General features: G+C 39.3%; 1 protein-coding gene across 19 annotated transcripts in view; it reads left to right on the top strand.

Moving 5' to 3' along the window:
- Positions 1 to 16,861, top strand: part of Zzz3 (zinc finger ZZ-type containing 3) — a 64,585-nt gene that overhangs the window by 37,750 nt on the left and 9,974 nt on the right. For 18 of the 19 annotated variants that reach the window (XM_052178905.1, XM_052178916.1, XM_052178910.1 and 15 more), the window contains exons 5-11: positions 8,393 to 8,531; positions 10,308 to 10,455; positions 10,542 to 10,657; positions 11,359 to 11,445; positions 12,356 to 12,457; positions 13,072 to 13,167; positions 15,595 to 15,747. In XM_052178905.1, the coding sequence (XP_052034865.1) occupies positions 8,393 to 8,531; positions 10,308 to 10,455; positions 10,542 to 10,657; positions 11,359 to 11,445; positions 12,356 to 12,457; positions 13,072 to 13,167; positions 15,595 to 15,747 (841 nt within the window). The remainder of the gene's footprint in view (positions 1 to 8,392; positions 8,532 to 10,307; positions 10,456 to 10,541; positions 10,658 to 11,358; positions 11,446 to 12,355; positions 12,458 to 13,071; positions 13,168 to 15,594; positions 15,748 to 16,861) is intronic. The other variant, XM_052178917.1, reaches the window with a different exon arrangement.

Here is a 16,861-nt window from a genome sequence, read left to right as displayed (position 1 = left end):
TAGTAAGCAGCACCTTCAAACTTTAAAAACAGCAAGGAAAATGAAATTAAGACAATTGAAGCACACTTTATTACATTGTTAGTGGCAAGAACTAGAAACCCACTCAGAACTATTTTCAGAAAAAAAAGGAGTTTGAAAGGCTCAGGAAAGACAGCAGTGTTTAAGTACATATTGCTATTGATAAGGACCCAAGTTCAGTTCTCAGCATTCACATTGGGAGGCACACTATTGTAATTCTCATTCCAGAATATTCTCATATCTTTGACCTCATCAGGCACATGTCCACACACACACTTTTAAAAAAAAACAAAACTTGGGCTGGAGCAGTAAAGAGCACGTGCTGCATTTGCAGAGGATCCAGATTTGGTTCCCAGGACCCATGTCAGGTGGCTCTCAACCACCTGCAAGTCCAGTCCCAGTGGATTCCTAGCTTGCTTCCAGTTTCCATGGGTACCTGGCATGCATATAGAGCACATACATACTTTTTAAAATTAACATGTTTTAAAGAGGTTGGCTTGTTTTAATTCTTTTGTATATGATAATTGAATAATGAGAATTTAGAATGATACTTCAATACAGGTATATAGCATGCATGAGTCCAAAAGGTGGAGTAAAGAGCAGTAGACAGTCTTGACTAGGCAACCTTAGGAAATACTGTCCAGTTGTGCCTCTCCTGTCAGTAATGAAGACAGTATGTGCCCTCACGCCTCGTTCTCTGTTTTTTCTCTGTATTCAAGTTTCTTTATTCTTCTCAACTTCCATCCACTGTACTGGGGTTTCATTTGCTGTGCTGCTGATTTGTATTACGTTTGCTATGGTTATAGTACTGCACCATTAGCAGCGCAGGACCATCAACATTAGCCCTCTGTTTACAGTGTGGGGAATGTGGTATTTACTGATTATGTAGTAGATTGGATCCCCTGGGTCAGGTGTCCTGTTGTTTGTAGGGAAGAAAAGAAACAAATAACTAGTGTAACATGCTAAACTTGCCCTTGGGGGTTGGAGAGATGGCTCAGAAGATAAAGCACTTGTGTAAGCTGGAGGACTGAAATTGGGATCCCATGAGTGCATGGGCAAGTTCGGTGCACTGCCTGTAATCCCAATGCTTGGAGCCAGGGAAGGAATTCCCTAAAGCAAGCTGCAAGCTAGAATAGCTAAATCTGCAAGCTCTGGTCCCAGGTGAGGTCCTGTCTTGATATATAAGGTAGGAAGGATTGAAGAAAGGAACCCTGCGTCAATTCTGGCCTCCATAGGTTTGCATGACCTCCAGTAATAGATCACATACATAAAAATAAGATGCCCTTATAGGCCAAATTCTTCTTTCAAATATCCCAAAGAATTAAAAATTGGTGTTCAAAGGAAAGATAGTCACAGTAGCACAAGTTGTAATAGCCAAAAGGTAGAGACAACGCAAAATACCCAGCAGTTGATGAATGTTACTACAGTGGAATATTATTTGGCCGTAACGAAGGGAGGAGTGGCTGGAGAAATGACTTAGCAGGTATGTGCACTTGTTGCTTTTGCAGACCCAGATTTGTCTCCCAGCACCTACATGGCACCTCATAGTGGTCTGCCACTCCAGTTCCAGAACATCTGACACCCTCCTCTGGTCTCTGAACACCAGTCATTCACAAGGTGCACAGGCATACATGCAAGCAAAACACTCATACCTACAGCACACCCCCCCCCCAAGAAAAACCTTTAAAAGCAACTTTAAACATACAAGAAGGAAAGAGAGAAAGAAAGAAAAGAAAGAAAGAAAAGAAAAGTGCAGTACTAGGAATCGTGAACGTAGTAATGAGTACACAGCAAGTCATACAACTATTTATGGGTATTAGCTGAAACAGGCTAATTTAATAAGATTAAAGCAGATTGTTTCAGGGGCTGGGCAGCAGGGCAGCGAGAACTGATTGTTGGAATGTTTGGGGACTCAGGTCATGATGGGTTAATGTAAAATCATGATGGAGTTGTGTACTTAATTACCCGGTAAAGGGTTATACATGTTACTGTAAAAATGCCTAAAATAGTATAGAAGATTATGATCATATGCTATATTGGAGATATTCTCCTGGGAAACATGAAGAAAGAATTATGTTTTTATTATTTTTGTGTGTTGAGTTTTATTCTGCTTATAACATGTATAACTACAGTAGACTGGTTTACAGTAAGGCATGTTGGTAGCATGCCTTTCATGATGCCAGTGTTTAGAGTGAAATATAGAATCTTTATTTTTAACAAAGAAAAGCCAATCATTGGTGATTTTTTTTCCCTTAATAGGGGAAAATTTAAAGATAATAGAATTTGTTGAGATAGGATATATATACATACATATGTATATATATATATATATGTTTAAATAGCCTACCAGCATGAAGGTTCCACGAGCTGGCATCCAGCAATCTTGAAAGCAACTTAGGTTGTCTTTAGTCAAATCATGTGATAAACTAAAATATCTGAAATATGATTTTTTTTTTTGTTCATTTAAATAGAGCACCAAAATGGTCTTAGGAATTACATACTTGTGAGTGTTTTTTATTGTAAAGGTATTATAACTTTAGTAATAATGTTAAAAACAAACACTGGGTGTTTAGAAGAAAAATGGGTGTTTGGGGGAGTAAAAACCAGTCCATGTCTTCTGCAAGGGCAGTGAGGGGACTGTGACCAGTTCATGAGAATTTCCACCCTGGAGAGAGTCCTGCTCCTCTGTGAAACCCGCAGAATTCTTTGGAGCTATGTTAGCAGTTTAAGAGGGACTTTTGTAAGTATAGCTTTCAGTTTGCAGATTAATCAGGAATGCACTACGGAGTTCCCACTTTATAATGTTGGTATCATGGGGATTTTATTTTCATTTTTCATACTTCTGTTCTGAGTTTGTATCTTATTATTAGAAAACATTTTAATAGCGTAACAGAAATCAATACCCTTCCTTTGTGATACTGGGCTTGAACCAAGGGTCTTGCGTCATGTAAATGTTGTACTTCTGAGCAGCCCTCAGTCCCGCGCTTATCCTGAGGTGGCAGCTTCTCTCTAGCTCTCATACTCTGTCCTTGGTTGGTAGTGGTGGCTGCTGCTTTGTTACATTTGCCAACAGTGTCCACTTAGAGGGCAGTGTGCAGTTCCTTTCTCGCATTGTGTGTGTCCTGGCAAATTCATTCCAGAAACTTGCAGTGGTTAAATTGAGGTATGTTTAAATCTTATTTGATGACCATGTGTTTAAAAACTGCCTGCCTCCTTCCATGTGATGTTGCTTTATCACCAGGCTGGCCTTGAATTTGCCCTCTAGCCTGGACTGTCCTCAGGCTTGTAAACCTGCAGAATACTGTTAAGTAAGTATCGATGTCATTGATAAATAGGTGTTGGTGGAAGAGCTTAGTTAAGACAATTTACTGTAGAGCAACTTGGAGAACTGGCTAGAAAATGTGTCATATAGTTGATAACACTAAAGGACTTTAACTGTTTTATATTTTGACATATTCTTTTTTTAATTTTTTTTATTGATATATTTTTATTTACATTTCAAATGATTTCCCCTTTTCTGGGTCCCCACTCCCTGCAAGTCCCATAAGCCCTCTTCCGTCCCCCTATTCTTCCATCTACCCCTTCCCGCTTCCCTGTTCTGGAATTCCCCTATACTCTTGCACTGAGTCTTTCCAGAACCAGGGGCCACTCCTCCATTCTTTTTGGACATCAATTAATCTTGGGTATTCAAAGTTTCTAGGCTAATATCCACTTATCAGTGAGTGCATACCATGATTGATCTTTTGAGACTGGGTTACCTCACTTAGTATGATGTTCTCCAGCTCCATCCATTTGTCTAAGAATTTCATGAATTCATTGTTTCTAATGGCTGAATAGTATTCCATTGTGTAAATATGCCACATTTTTTGTATCCATTCCTCCGTTGAAGGACACCTGGGTTCTTTCCAGCTTCTGGCTACTACAAATAGGGCTGCTATGAACATAGTGGAGCATGTGTCCTTATTGCATGCTGAAGAATCCTCTGGATATATGCCCAGGAGTAGTATAACAGGGTCCTCAGGAAGTGTCATGCCCAGTTTTCTGAGGAACCGCCAGATCTTTGAAGATTTCAGGGTATTCAAATGGATTATAAGGTCTGCTGGAAGAGATTCTAGTTGTTTTGATTTCCTCTATTTACTTTTGCCTTTCGAAACAGAGTTTCACTGTGTAGCCCAGGTTGGCTTCCCAATCATGGTCTTGTCTCTGCCTTCCAAGTGCTATGATGTTTTCAAATCCTCTTGCTGCTTTTTAAAAAATGTTTTTATTACATTTATTTGTGTATGTTTCTACATGTTTGTGGATGCACTTGCCTTGGTGTAGGTGTGGAGGTCAGAGGTCACCCTGTGGGTAGACCTAGTTCCTCAGGTTTGGGGGGCAGGCAGCTTTACTGAATCATCCCTCAGTGCCTGTCTTTTAAGAGGCCTGCCATTGCAGTGTGGAGGGAGGGAGCTTTTCTTCTTCTGACTCTAAGACCAGGTGTCGACAAGCCTACTCCACAAGCCTACTCCATGGTTAGTTGAGCAAGTCAGAACAGCCTTCATTTTCAAAGACCACTCAGTTTTCTGGAAATGGGAGAGTTATCATGTGTTTGATCACAATGTCTTAATGATTTACTGTAGGTAAAATGTGTTAACTGTAACTCCAAATTGATGAGAGACCTTCAGACTCTTTTAAGTGATTTGTATAAGAGCATGCTATAAACAACTGTTGCGGTGGTTTTGTTTATTTTTGTTTTGTCTTTCGACATACATAAAAGAAAAGATAAAAGAAGTCAAGGTATGAAAAATACAATTTCTTAAAGGTTTTCTTTTTTGTTTTGTTTTGTTTTTTGTATTTTATGTATATTGGGTGTTTTGCCTACATGCCTGGTGCTTACAGAGGCCAGAAGATGGGGGGTCAGATTCCTTGGAAGTGGAATTACAGATGGTTGTGAGCCACCTTATGGTCCTGGGAGTCTAACCCAGGTCCTCTGCAAGAGTAACAAGTGTTATAAACTGCTGACCCATCTCTCCAGCCCTTTAAACTTACCTTTAATTGCGCGCTCTCTCTCTCTCTCTCTCTCTCTCTCTCTCTCTCTCTCTCTCTCTCTCTCTCTCTTTCTCTCTCTCTCTCTCTGTGTGTGTGTGTGTGTGTGTGTGTATGTGTATGTGTGTGTGTTTTGTCTTGCAGTTTTTAACTGCAATATGACAAAGAGAAGTTCTTTCCTGGTTTCCTCTGTTGGAGTATAACTGCTGCTTGTATGTAGTTGTTGGATGTATGTTTCTCTCCCTAAATTTGAGGAGTTTTGAATGATAATTTTACTGAATTATCTTGACTTTCTTCATCTTCAGTACTCATGGCTACTTGAGTTTCAGTGTCTTGAATATTGTGGTTGTGATTGGTTTTCAAGATGCCACCTTGGGGTAACTCTGCCCTAGCTGTCTTATATACTGCGACTCTTCTGCCTTTTGAGGCTTCCTGTTGAGTTTGACTGACTGGGTTTTTCCCTTACCAGATCTTTTCCCTGCTAGACTCTTGTTTCCTGGATTTCTCATTTTTCAGGTCATTGATCTCATATTACATTAGATTTTGGAATTGACATTTTAGCATCCTGTTAATTCAGTTATTAAATAGATGTGAATTTAGAACAATAATTTTTGTTTTTTCATATTTCCTGTGGATTTTAGTAGTAAATATGCACCTGCTGGTGTGTGTGTAGTGAGCAGTCTTTTCCTGAAGGTTCAGTCAGTACCAGTTAATGCGAACAATTCTTACAGAGTCAGTACACAGTAGTCCTGTTGGAAAGTTGTAACTTCACATCATGCAGGAAGCATGGATCATCTTCACAAGTAGAGCCAGAACCAGAATGAAAGGGTTTTGTTGGTTTTATGGAGTTTTAGGATTTTTTTTCATTTTATTGTTATTTGGATTTTTTCTTTTTAATATTTGGATGAATATCTGTAATGAGTTGATACTATTCTAACATCTATTTGTGGCAGGGGTTTGCTTTGTAGTATGCCTTGAATAATGAATAATACCTATTTTAAATTTATGAAATTTAAAATATAGCAGTGTCTGAGATATACTATACAAAACAAATGTTAGGCCTTTTGTTGTGGTGTTTTCAGATATACTGTGCTCTCAGATTTCTCATCCTTCTGCTCTGAATGTTTGACTTAGGTATAATATATCATATTTGGCCTTGTTAGCTGCCTCTTATTACATAGCTGCTGTCTTGTCTGGTCACATCCTTGTCGTTCCCTCAAGCAGAGCATTGGCAGGTCTGATCTAACCACGAGGTGATGATGTCGCTTAATGTGCTGCCCTTGCTTGGATCAGAGACACCGTTTTTCTGTTTGTCTTTTATTTTTATTTTTGTTTTTATTTTATTGAGGCAGCATCTCACTTGATAGCTCCAGTTGTCCTGTATGTACCTCACTATATAGACCAGGTTGGCCTCAAACTCAAGAGATCCACCTGCCTTTGTCTCTCATTTGCTGGACTTAAAGATGTATTCAGCCTTCTTTCTTTTACAAAATTTGGAGACTTTCAAACAGAAAAGTAGGTGACCACCGTGGTAGATCCTCAGCTGCAAGCCTTCTGTCACCCTCAGGATGATGGCCGGGACTGCTCACTCATGCAGATCTAGTTCTGCTTCTTTCCCCTGTTATTGTAGCTCCTATGTTAATCCTAATTTCCATGTCTATTTTATTTTGGTAATTGCTAGAGCTTTTAAGAGAGTGCCTTGCTTTCTTAGCACATAGTGGTTGTGTTAATGAAGACCTGAGTCTTACCTTGGGTTCACTGGTGAACCCTTCCCTGTTCAGTTTGCTTCTCAATGAGGAGAGAGCTTAGATGGGACTGAAGATATATTTGTATATGTCAGACCATGGTGTTCCAGTTTTTAATGATTCTTTTCATATCTACAGAAGGATAGACTGGCAAAATCTCCAACTAATGGGAAATAATTGAAATTGGGGTAGAAGACTTGAATTCACTCTTCTTGGGCAGGTTTTCATTATTTCATTATAGACCTTATGTGTGTATCTTATGCCTTATAGTCCTTTTGTCAGAGTTAAGCAAAATTAGAGGTGAAAAGTTATGCTTTCATTGCCCTCCCCTGAGACAGCATCTCTGTGTCCTACACTGGCCTCAAGTTGACTGTGTATGTAACCCATATGATTTTATGTTAATACTCTATGTCATCAACTCAGTATGTCATCAACCTTAGTTTACAATGACTTGACAGTGATAAGATGCTTTAAATATCACCTTTGTGGTAAGTCTCATAGATGCATTGTTTCACCTTAGATATTTCTGCTGCTTTGCTGGCTTCTAGCTTACAAGACTTATTCTGCTTCTGATTGGGATAAACATCAGACAACTATTTATTCAGTAAATTTATTGACTATATGCTGGGAAGTATGATAACGACTTTAAAAAAAGCAAGAAAAACAGGTGTATTTTTCATAATGGAGTTTTAGTCTTGTAGTCTAGTGAGAAACAATGTATTTGGACCATAAAGAAAACTGCTCCATCAATACTTTAAGGACATAGCTTCTTATTGTGCAGTGACTTTCCAAATTATTTCTGTGAGATGTACATGAGCATCCAAGGCTTTGGGGTGCTTAGATTTTTGTGAATTTATATGTAAATCAGGTATTCCAGACTCAGAGTTACCCAAGAGACACTAGTGAGGATGAGCTCATGAGTGTCTCTCCTGTAGTGGGATTCCAGGATGATTTACGTGGGTGCAAGTATGTGCTTACTGTCGAGAGCGAGCGAGCGAACCTCTGCGGGTAGGGAAATAATGCCTCCAGCTTTTCTCTTGAAACTGAACATTTGCTCTTATCTTGAATGCCGGAAAAAATAGTGAGGTTTGTGATAGAAAGTGAAATTTCATATGTGGGAGAAGTAGATAATAGAGCAGTTGAGAACTGTGTGACCTACTGCCATATCATGCTATGCATGCTGTCTTGTGGCATTGCGAAGAAAGTGTGCCTTAGGTGTTCTGTTCTCACATTGGTATAACCAGAAAGTAGGATTTGGTGACTCCTCTTTGTATGAAATTATGGAATTTTAGTTCTTTTATTAAGAAGTTTCTTAAAGCTTTGGTTGCTGAAACACCAAAATATTTGTTTTCTGAACTTGCTCAGGGTTCAAGAATTAGAAGCTTTAAGATGGGAAAGAAGGCTTTGCTTTCTCTAACTAATGTTTTCTGACTAGGTACTTCGTAACTCAGGAAGACCTCATTTATTCCCAGTAATATGTTTTACTAAACTCTCTCAGGTAACTCTAAAAAGACTGTGTGCCTTAATACATAGTGGATGGTGACTTGAACCGTTTTGTTGTGGTTAGTAGAGAACTTAAGTGAGAGCCCTCTCTTTGTCTCTAGCTATCAGAGACTGCTACAGACCATTGCTGTACTTGAGGCTCAGCGATCTCAAGCAGTGCAAGACCTGGAGAGTTTAGGCAAACACCAGAGAGAAGCTCTAAAAAATCCTATTGGATTTGTGGAGAAACTTCAGAAGAAGGTACAAGAAAATGTACTTTTTGGTACTTTTAAAGATTATGTCATATTTGGTAATTTAAACTAATTATGCTTTTTAAAAATGAGTCTATGCCTTAAGAATATTTAATTCTACAATCTGCTTTAGGTTAGCCATATTACTAAAAGCAGCATTGTCTTCTTCGCCATGTATTGCACAGTGACATCTGCCCAATGAAGAGAGCTAAGCTTTCATTGGCTCTTTGGCAAGAGCGGTATTGCTGATTCTGTATCTGTTCCCACCCTGCTACCCTCCGAGGCCTGGCACAGGGGATTTATTAGTTAATAACTGCCTTTGTTTGGGTTGCATTTGCTGCTGAGTAAAATAAGCAGATGCTTATAGATTAACACAAACATTTATTTTAAACATATTTAAGGTTATGATAACCAAGTCTATGAAGATAAACTGAATTTCATTAATTTTGTAAAAGACTTTTTTCTTAGTGTGAAACTGTTTTCTCTCTTTTTTGAAGCTTTAATGTTTAACAGTGAGCCATTCTCTCTTAAATGCTTCAAAGTAGGGAGCCCCTAATGGCTTAGTATGTAAACAGACACAAATACAATGTGTGTGTGTGTGTGTGTGTGTGTCTGTCACTGGGCCTCATTCAGTATATTTGAAAGGCTCAGTATCAGCATTGTGTAAAAACATACAAAGCCAAATCTGTGTACAATGTAACTGTGAGATGTCATTTGGTTAATCCGCACATTATTCCTTTCCCTGGTTTCAGAAAACACTGCATTTCATAATATATACATCATCTGTATATTGGCTTGTTAAAAACAGGCTTTTAGAGCTGTATTCTGCCTTCTCTGTTAAAGTAGAATTACCCTTGGAACAGTGTGGTGGTACAAATTTAGAATCCCATCATTTGCCTGAAGCAGGAAGATCAGGAGTTGAAGGTCATCCTCATCTACCAATTGATCAGATTTGAGGTCATCCTGGGCTGTAGGAGATTACATTCAAGAAACAGGTCAAAACAACCCTAAGCAACAAAAACCTAAAACCCGATATGAAATACATGAAAATTAAAAAAACCAACTCCATCTTTTATTATTATAAACAGTCTGAGCACAAAGATGTTCTTAAAATGGCAAGTTTTGGCAGGTTAAATTAAAACTGTTAGAGAAATAAGTAAGATTGTATTAACTTTAATCTTGGTTTATTTGTGTTCTGGTAAGCAAAAACACGCATTTAGGCATAGTTACTAGATTTATATGCAGTTAGCTATTGCTTGTTTTTCATTTCTAGGTTTAATTTAGAAATGTTGTAAATTCAGAAAGAGATATGTTATTGAATATCTTAGTTTTACAAAGAAAGATAAACAGGTGTGTATTAAAATCCACCTACTCAGTTTGGGGCAAGGGATGTAACTGTGGTTGTCACATTTGCATATTTGTACAAGGCCCCCGAGTTTGATCCCGGGCACTGCAAGAAAGAAAAAGTTGCCATAGATATATGGGGCAAGGGTAAATAGACCACAGCCTGAGGCTAATGTCACATTTTGTGCATCTCATCATTTGTTGTATCCAGCACACAAGCTGTGCTTGTTTGTAGAGCTGATGTGGTGTTTATGTATAAAGTTGCTACTGATGCAGTATGTATTTCTTCATAGTATATTGCTAATATGTCGTATTTAGCACCCTATGAATAGTATTTACAATGTAGCTATTACATTTTTATTTTACCTATTCTTGAGTTAAATGTATGTTGTCATCTGATATTTTTATTTATTTATTCATTTTTGTCTTTTTTTTGTCCCAGACTGATATAGGGCTTCCATACCCACAGAGAGTTGTTCAGTTACCTGAAATCATGTGGGACCAGTATACCAATAGTCTTGGGAACTTTGAAAGAGAATTTAAACATCGCAAAAGACATACTAGGAGAGTTAAGTTAGTTTTTGATAAAGGTAAGAACCTACATGATAAGAATTTAATGAGGAAAATGTCTTGTAACGTACTAATTGAATAATTCTGTGTATGATTTGGTTTTTAGTGGGGTTGCCTGCTAGACCAAAAAGTCCTTTAGATCCTAAGAAGGATGGAGAGTCTGTTTCATACTCTATGTTGCCTTTGAGTGATGGTCCGGAAGGCTCCCATAGTCGTCCTCAGGTGAGCAGTGTGAGGTACCTGAAGAGCATGAAACTCAATGTTTTGCTGAATTATGTTCTTAAACTAAAGAGTTGTTTTCTGACAAACAATGAGAATATGAACTTTCAAGTTAAGAGGACGCCTAAATCTGCCTCCAAACTAGTAACCACGACTCTTGTGTTGTTGTTTACGCCCCAGTATTCTAGTTACAGGTTCTTAAAAGATGTAACCTGCCGGATGGTGGTGGTGCACACCTTTAATCCCAGCACTTGGGAGGCAGAGGCAGGCGGATTTCTGAGTCTACAGAGTGAGTTCCAGGACACTGAGCCAGGACTATATGAGAAACCCTGTCTAGGAAAAAAAAAAAAAACCAGAAAAACCCCCAAAACAAAACACCAAAACAAAAGATGTAACTTGTGGTGGTCACATTTTGGGTTTTATGGATTTTAAGTGGGCCATGAGGGGTGGTGTTCCTAGTCCCAGTGCTGTAGAGTGTGACCAAGATTCCAGAAGTAGCCTTTTGTCACTTGGACTGTTAGTTTTCAATTTTGAACCCACATTTCCTGTTTCTCGAGAGGAGTTACAAGAATATTAAAAAACAACAACAAACAAGTAAATAGGTGATATGTTTATTAAAAAATATGCAAAGCTGTTTTGAAAATTCTAAAACATTTCTTGTATGCCCTTTGACTATACCCTTGATATTTTCCATTTATCTAAAGCCTTTTTATATGCAGATGATAAGAGGTCGTCTGTGTGATGACAGCAAACCTGAGACCTTCAACCAGCTGTGGACCGTCGAAGAGCAGGTGACAGATGCACACTTCTTGCTTCTTTGGGTTAAAAGGACATCTAGACTGTTAGAATAGACTTAGTATTACCAGGCACGCATTAACTGTTAACATTTCATTCCTTTTACATTTAATTTCTTTAAATTATGAGTTTAAAGTATTTAGATGTACTTATACACCTTTTTGTATATTTTACGATTATTACATGTTAAAGGCATATAAACTGAGAATAATTCTTTAAAAAATCTGGTTTGGGAAGGAGGCTAGACATGGATGATGCTCTTAAGCAGCTGTGAGAAAGAAAAGCCTCAAGACAAGCGAAGCTGTTCTCAGCTGTGTTTTAATTTCTGTTGTGGGGGCTGAGAAGCTAGACTGGCATGCTCGGAATGTTTCTGTTAGACCTGCCTGTGTGCTCTGTCAGCTGGATCGGGGAGTGTGTACAAAGCCTCCGGGAAGCTTGACTCCAGGTGTCAAGTGGTTGTGTGTTTTATTACTCACTCAGATCACACAAAAGAGGAAGAGTCTCTTATTCCAAATCCAGTGAATTTGCTTGTTTTTTGTTAAAGCTGAAGGGGGCAGTATTCCAGCAAGAAAAGATAGTTGGAAAGCTATGTCCACTGAGATGTATGCAGCTCCAATATATATTATCTCTCCTCTGTTTATTTGTGCTATTTTGCCACTGACGTGAATAGAAGAGCCTTTATAAGGGCTTTATAGGTGTTTCCTCTAATCTCACGTTTCCTGTGGCATCTTAAGTTCCTAACTGGAACAGTTTATACCTTGAGAATCTCTAATCATGTGACATGACATCCAGAATTGGGAAAACAGTACTGTATTCTGAATGAAATGTGAATGAATCTATTCAGAAATCCAGTATTTAAGATGAAATCCTTTATTCCCTTAAAATTTGGTCTTGGGTTTGGTGCAGAAAAAACTCGAACAGCTACTCCTGAAATATCCTCCTGAAGAAGTAGAATCTCGGCGGTGGCAGAAGATTGCTGATGAACTGGGCAACCGGACAGCCAAACAGGTGATGGGAATGGCTGCAGACTGAATAGTAGATGTTTTCCATGGACAGTTCTGTAGCCACATCAGCACACTGATACCATTGCTAACTCTAGTGTGTGGTAGTTTTAAATTGATTAGCATTGCTTATTTTTATGTCGATAGCAGAAACAGCATAAGTAACACTGCTTTGTGTCAATGTAAACCATTTACTACACACACACACACGCGCGCGCGCGCGCGCATGTGTACTGGACCTTGCATCTCCTAAGTGCTTAGTGAGTGTGCTGACAATGTCCTTTTTTGTTAGACTGTGCTGTTGGCTTTTGTGGCATTTCATTAATGCCATCCCTGATAGTCTTTCTGAAAACGGACAACGTAGCTTTCTTCCTCACGCCCACCTGTATTCCTGACAGATAGGGCTTCCTGTGTGTTCCTCAGTGCTTACCAGGTGGAATGGTTGTTTAGCTTTGCAATCAATCAAACTTAAATTTACTTGAAATGGTTTTGTTTAGGTTTGAACTTATAAATGTCTTTGATGGTAGTTTAAAAGTTACTTCTTTATTTAATTGTTACCACTTAAAACATCTCAAATATTATATTATTTCATTGTGTTGAAGAGCTGTCATGTTTCTTTAGGTTGCCAGTCGTGTACAGAAGTATTTCATAAAGCTAACTAAAGCCGGCATACCAGTTCCAGGCAGAACACCTAACTTATATATATACTCCAGAAAGGTAAGGAGCACAGACAGGCGCAAACCTCAGCGAGGTTCACGGGTTCAGAACTGCCGAGTGGTGTGAGGTTGTTGAGCAGTGCTCCTCTTTCTTCTTCTTGACATTTCTCCATGTAGGGTATAAATGAAGACTGAGAATCCATCGTTGCTACTTAGACAAAAACACTGCATTTAACAGTTGTTCATTGTTTCCTGGGGCAGTGTGAGTGAGCGCTATTTCAAGTGTGTTTACGCTGTGATTCAGTGTTAGGATGTCCTAGTGATGTTAAGTTGGAGGTGTGGACGCCTTCCAGAATAGGCTGCTCGCTCTCTCTGATGCAGACTGGAAATGTTAGTGAGATGTTCCACCCTAGTGCACTTTTAAGTAGTGTTCTCTCACTGCCACTTTATGGGGGGAATACTAAGAGGTGGCTGCTACTTATGACACACGCACTCTTCTCAAAACTTTTTATATGAAGGCATAGTAGGCCATAATAATATATGTAAATTGTCTGGTCACAAACTACTAAGCTAAGAACAATTGATTTTAGAGACAGACGCTCACTATGTAGTTGACCTAGAACTCACTGTGGGTCAGGATTTGTGGTGGTTCTCTTCTGGGAAGCAAGTACTAGGATTGCAGCTAAGTACTAGTGTGCTACTGGTTTCATAACTAGGGCCAGGCAGCCTTTTGCCCCCTCCCACACCCCTTCAGGGTGCTAGGGATGAACCTAGGGCCTTTAGTATGCAAGTAAGGAGTCCACAGGAAGTCGCCACACCAGTCCTTTCTTGCGATCCCATACCTTTCCCACCAGTTTCTAGTGAAAAATGCTTCTGTTTCTGATAAACAGAACACTGCATTAATTTGCAACCATGTTTTGGGGAATTGTAATTCATAAAACTAAGGGCAGTTGGATTCTTCTCTTAGCTTGATAAATCCTTATGGTATCTCCTTCCTGATATCACTTTCAAATGTTACTCAGTGGATGCTAGTTTATATAATTTTACATTAAGAAGATTGTTTGCATAATTTGCATCTTATAATTTTTTTAGAGATTTATTTTATTATTTAAATTATGTGTCTATATGTGTGTATGTGTATATGAGTGGTGGGTATGTGTATGTGAGTGGGTGTGTGTGTGTGAGTTGTGGGTATGTGTATGAGTGGGTATGTGTGTCATTGGGTATGTGTATGTGAATGGGTATGTGTATGAGTGTGGGTATGTGTTTGTGAGTGGTTATGTGTTTGTGAATAGTGGGTATGTGTATATGAGTGGGTATGTGTTTGTGAGTGGTGCAAGAGCAGTAAGTACCTTTAACACCTGAACATCTCTCTAGCCCCATGAGTTTTTGAAGTTGTTAATGGTGGTAGTTTGGGTTTCTTGTTTTGTTTTGTTTTTTTCAAGACAGGTTTCTCTGTGTAGCCTTCCTTGGCTGTCCTAGAACTCATTCTGTAGACCAGGCGGCCCTTAGGTGCCTGTGTGCAGGGATTAAAGGCATGGGCCCACTGCCTGGTTTTACAAATTTGTTTTATGTGCTAATGAAATACGGAGACTTTACAGCCTTATAATACTGGACCCTTGTACACCAGCGTTCGTTCACAGTCATAGCTTCTACCTGTCATGGGTCTTACTTCATCTCCATCTCCATGTCCCCTTCTTTTCCTTTCTCTCTTCCCTCTCCTTTGTTCTGTTCTGTGGTTCAAACCCAGGACTTTACTTAATGCTGAGCAAATATTTGGCCACTGAGCTATATCTGCAACCTCTTAATTAATTTTTCTAAATTAATTTTAATAATGTGTTGTCTTACATCTTGCTCTATTACAACCAGGAGTGGGTAAAGGTGAAAAAGGAATACAACTAGCAAAGCCTAAATTTGATCCATTATGTGGTCTCTTATAAGTTAGTAGACATTGTGGCTGTTAAGGTCTAGCATACCATACTCATAATGGTTCCTGGCTGTGGGGAGAGTTGGGTGAAATGGTGTCTTCCCAGTGGTTCTGTTTGTGTCTGTGGTGTGTCCCGGTCATGAGTGATATCAACGTTAGTGGCTAGTGTGTGGGCCGAGTCACCATATAGATCTAACTCAGTTCCGCCACTGCCTCTCCGTGGAACTTCGTCTGCTCATGCTTATACGGTGCATCTCCCACTGAGAGCCGACGGCTCCTTTGGAGGATGTTACAAGTGTTAAGTGATAATGCATAAAGCAAGTAGTTGCTCAGGTTAGGTGTTTTATACACTCAGATAGTATGGAAACGTCACTCTCTGGATAGTTATTTGTCTGGCTTAGATCATTTTTTTTCTTTGATTTTCAGGATAAGTTGATCATAAGAGTTCAGTGCAGCCAGCATTGACTGCTCATAACTGGTGGGGTGTGTGTATGGTTTTGTACTTTTGATTCTGTTAATGATTTTCCACTGTCCCAGTAAAACGCTTGTTTTCTCCTGTAGTCCTCAACAAGCAGGCGACAGCACCCCCTTAATAAGCACCTCTTTAAACCTTCTACTTTTATGACTTCACATGAGCCACCAGTGTACATGGATGAAGATGATGACCGGTCCTGTCTCCATAGCCACATGAGCACTGCTGTTGAGGAAGCCTCAGTAAGTTACTTGCCTGTTTGTATACAGATGAGTGTACAATATGAAGTAAATTATTTGCTGAGTATCCCTACTCTTCAGAGAATGCTGTCATGTCCCCTATAATTAACAGGTTAGAGTTAATATAGAGTTAATATGCTGTAAGTATTTTTGTGTGGAAAATTCTGCATAGGTGTAAGAGGTCAGAGTAGCCCAGTGAACCTGTATCCTGCCACTTAGCTTGTGTACTTGTCACCAGGCAGTAGTTTGCTCTACACATCTTTCCACCCAGTTCCACTGCAACTTATTTTGGAGGGAGTTACAGACACCAAATTGAGGCTTCTGAGAAGGTAACTTTTCATGTAGTGGAATATTTGCTTGCCCCAGTAAGGTGTGTGTACACGAGTGCTCAGGGCCCTTTACACACCAGCAAGCACTCTACCCACTGATTTGCCGCAGTGTGTGTTGTCGGGACTGAGTCCTTTGTGTCATTTAACTTGGTCTCCTGCTCTGAGTTTTCTGTAAAGTGATTGATTCCTTGCTTGAAGAACATATACTAATACTCTGACTGCATAGAATCAGAGCAGGAGATTTTAATGATAGTTGGCAAGAAAAGATGCCTCTTTGTTTTGACTGTGACTATGGAGTGACTGTAAAGGGTTTCCCTAAAGCTTTGTCTTATGCAAATGTTCATACCCACTCTTGAACGTACAGCTTCCGTGTGTGATTTTGTACTTTGTGATTGTTAGGATGACTCGCTTGTGTTATGTGACAGGCTGTGTGAGAAGTTTGATAAGGAGTTGTGAGAAACACACATGCCTTTGTTCTTCTAAATCTTGGGCTTGTTTATTGATCACATTGATAAATATTTGTTAAAGTCCTTCAAAGGAATAAAAGGAGCCTTCATAGTCATTTAAGAGGTATTTAGTTGAGAGGAAGTATAAGAGGAAGCCCTGAAAAAAAGTGTCAGTGAAGATGGTGCTTAAAGACTGATTAAAACTTAGCCATGTAAGGCACAGCTAAGGGCACCCTGTTAATTCCTGGGGCCTCCCTTACGCCAGGGCTCTGGCTTGTCCTGGAGATGCCCCCTCACCCCATTAGTTGCAGATTTCCATTCATTTTCATGGCTATCTAGTCA

Source organism: Apodemus sylvaticus, chromosome 4 (genome assembly GCF_947179515.1).
Source record: "Apodemus sylvaticus chromosome 4, mApoSyl1.1, whole genome shotgun sequence".
In the NCBI taxonomy this organism is placed as follows: Eukaryota; Metazoa; Chordata; class Mammalia; order Rodentia; family Muridae; genus Apodemus; species Apodemus sylvaticus.
This window is presented reverse-complemented; position numbering and strand designations above follow the sequence as displayed.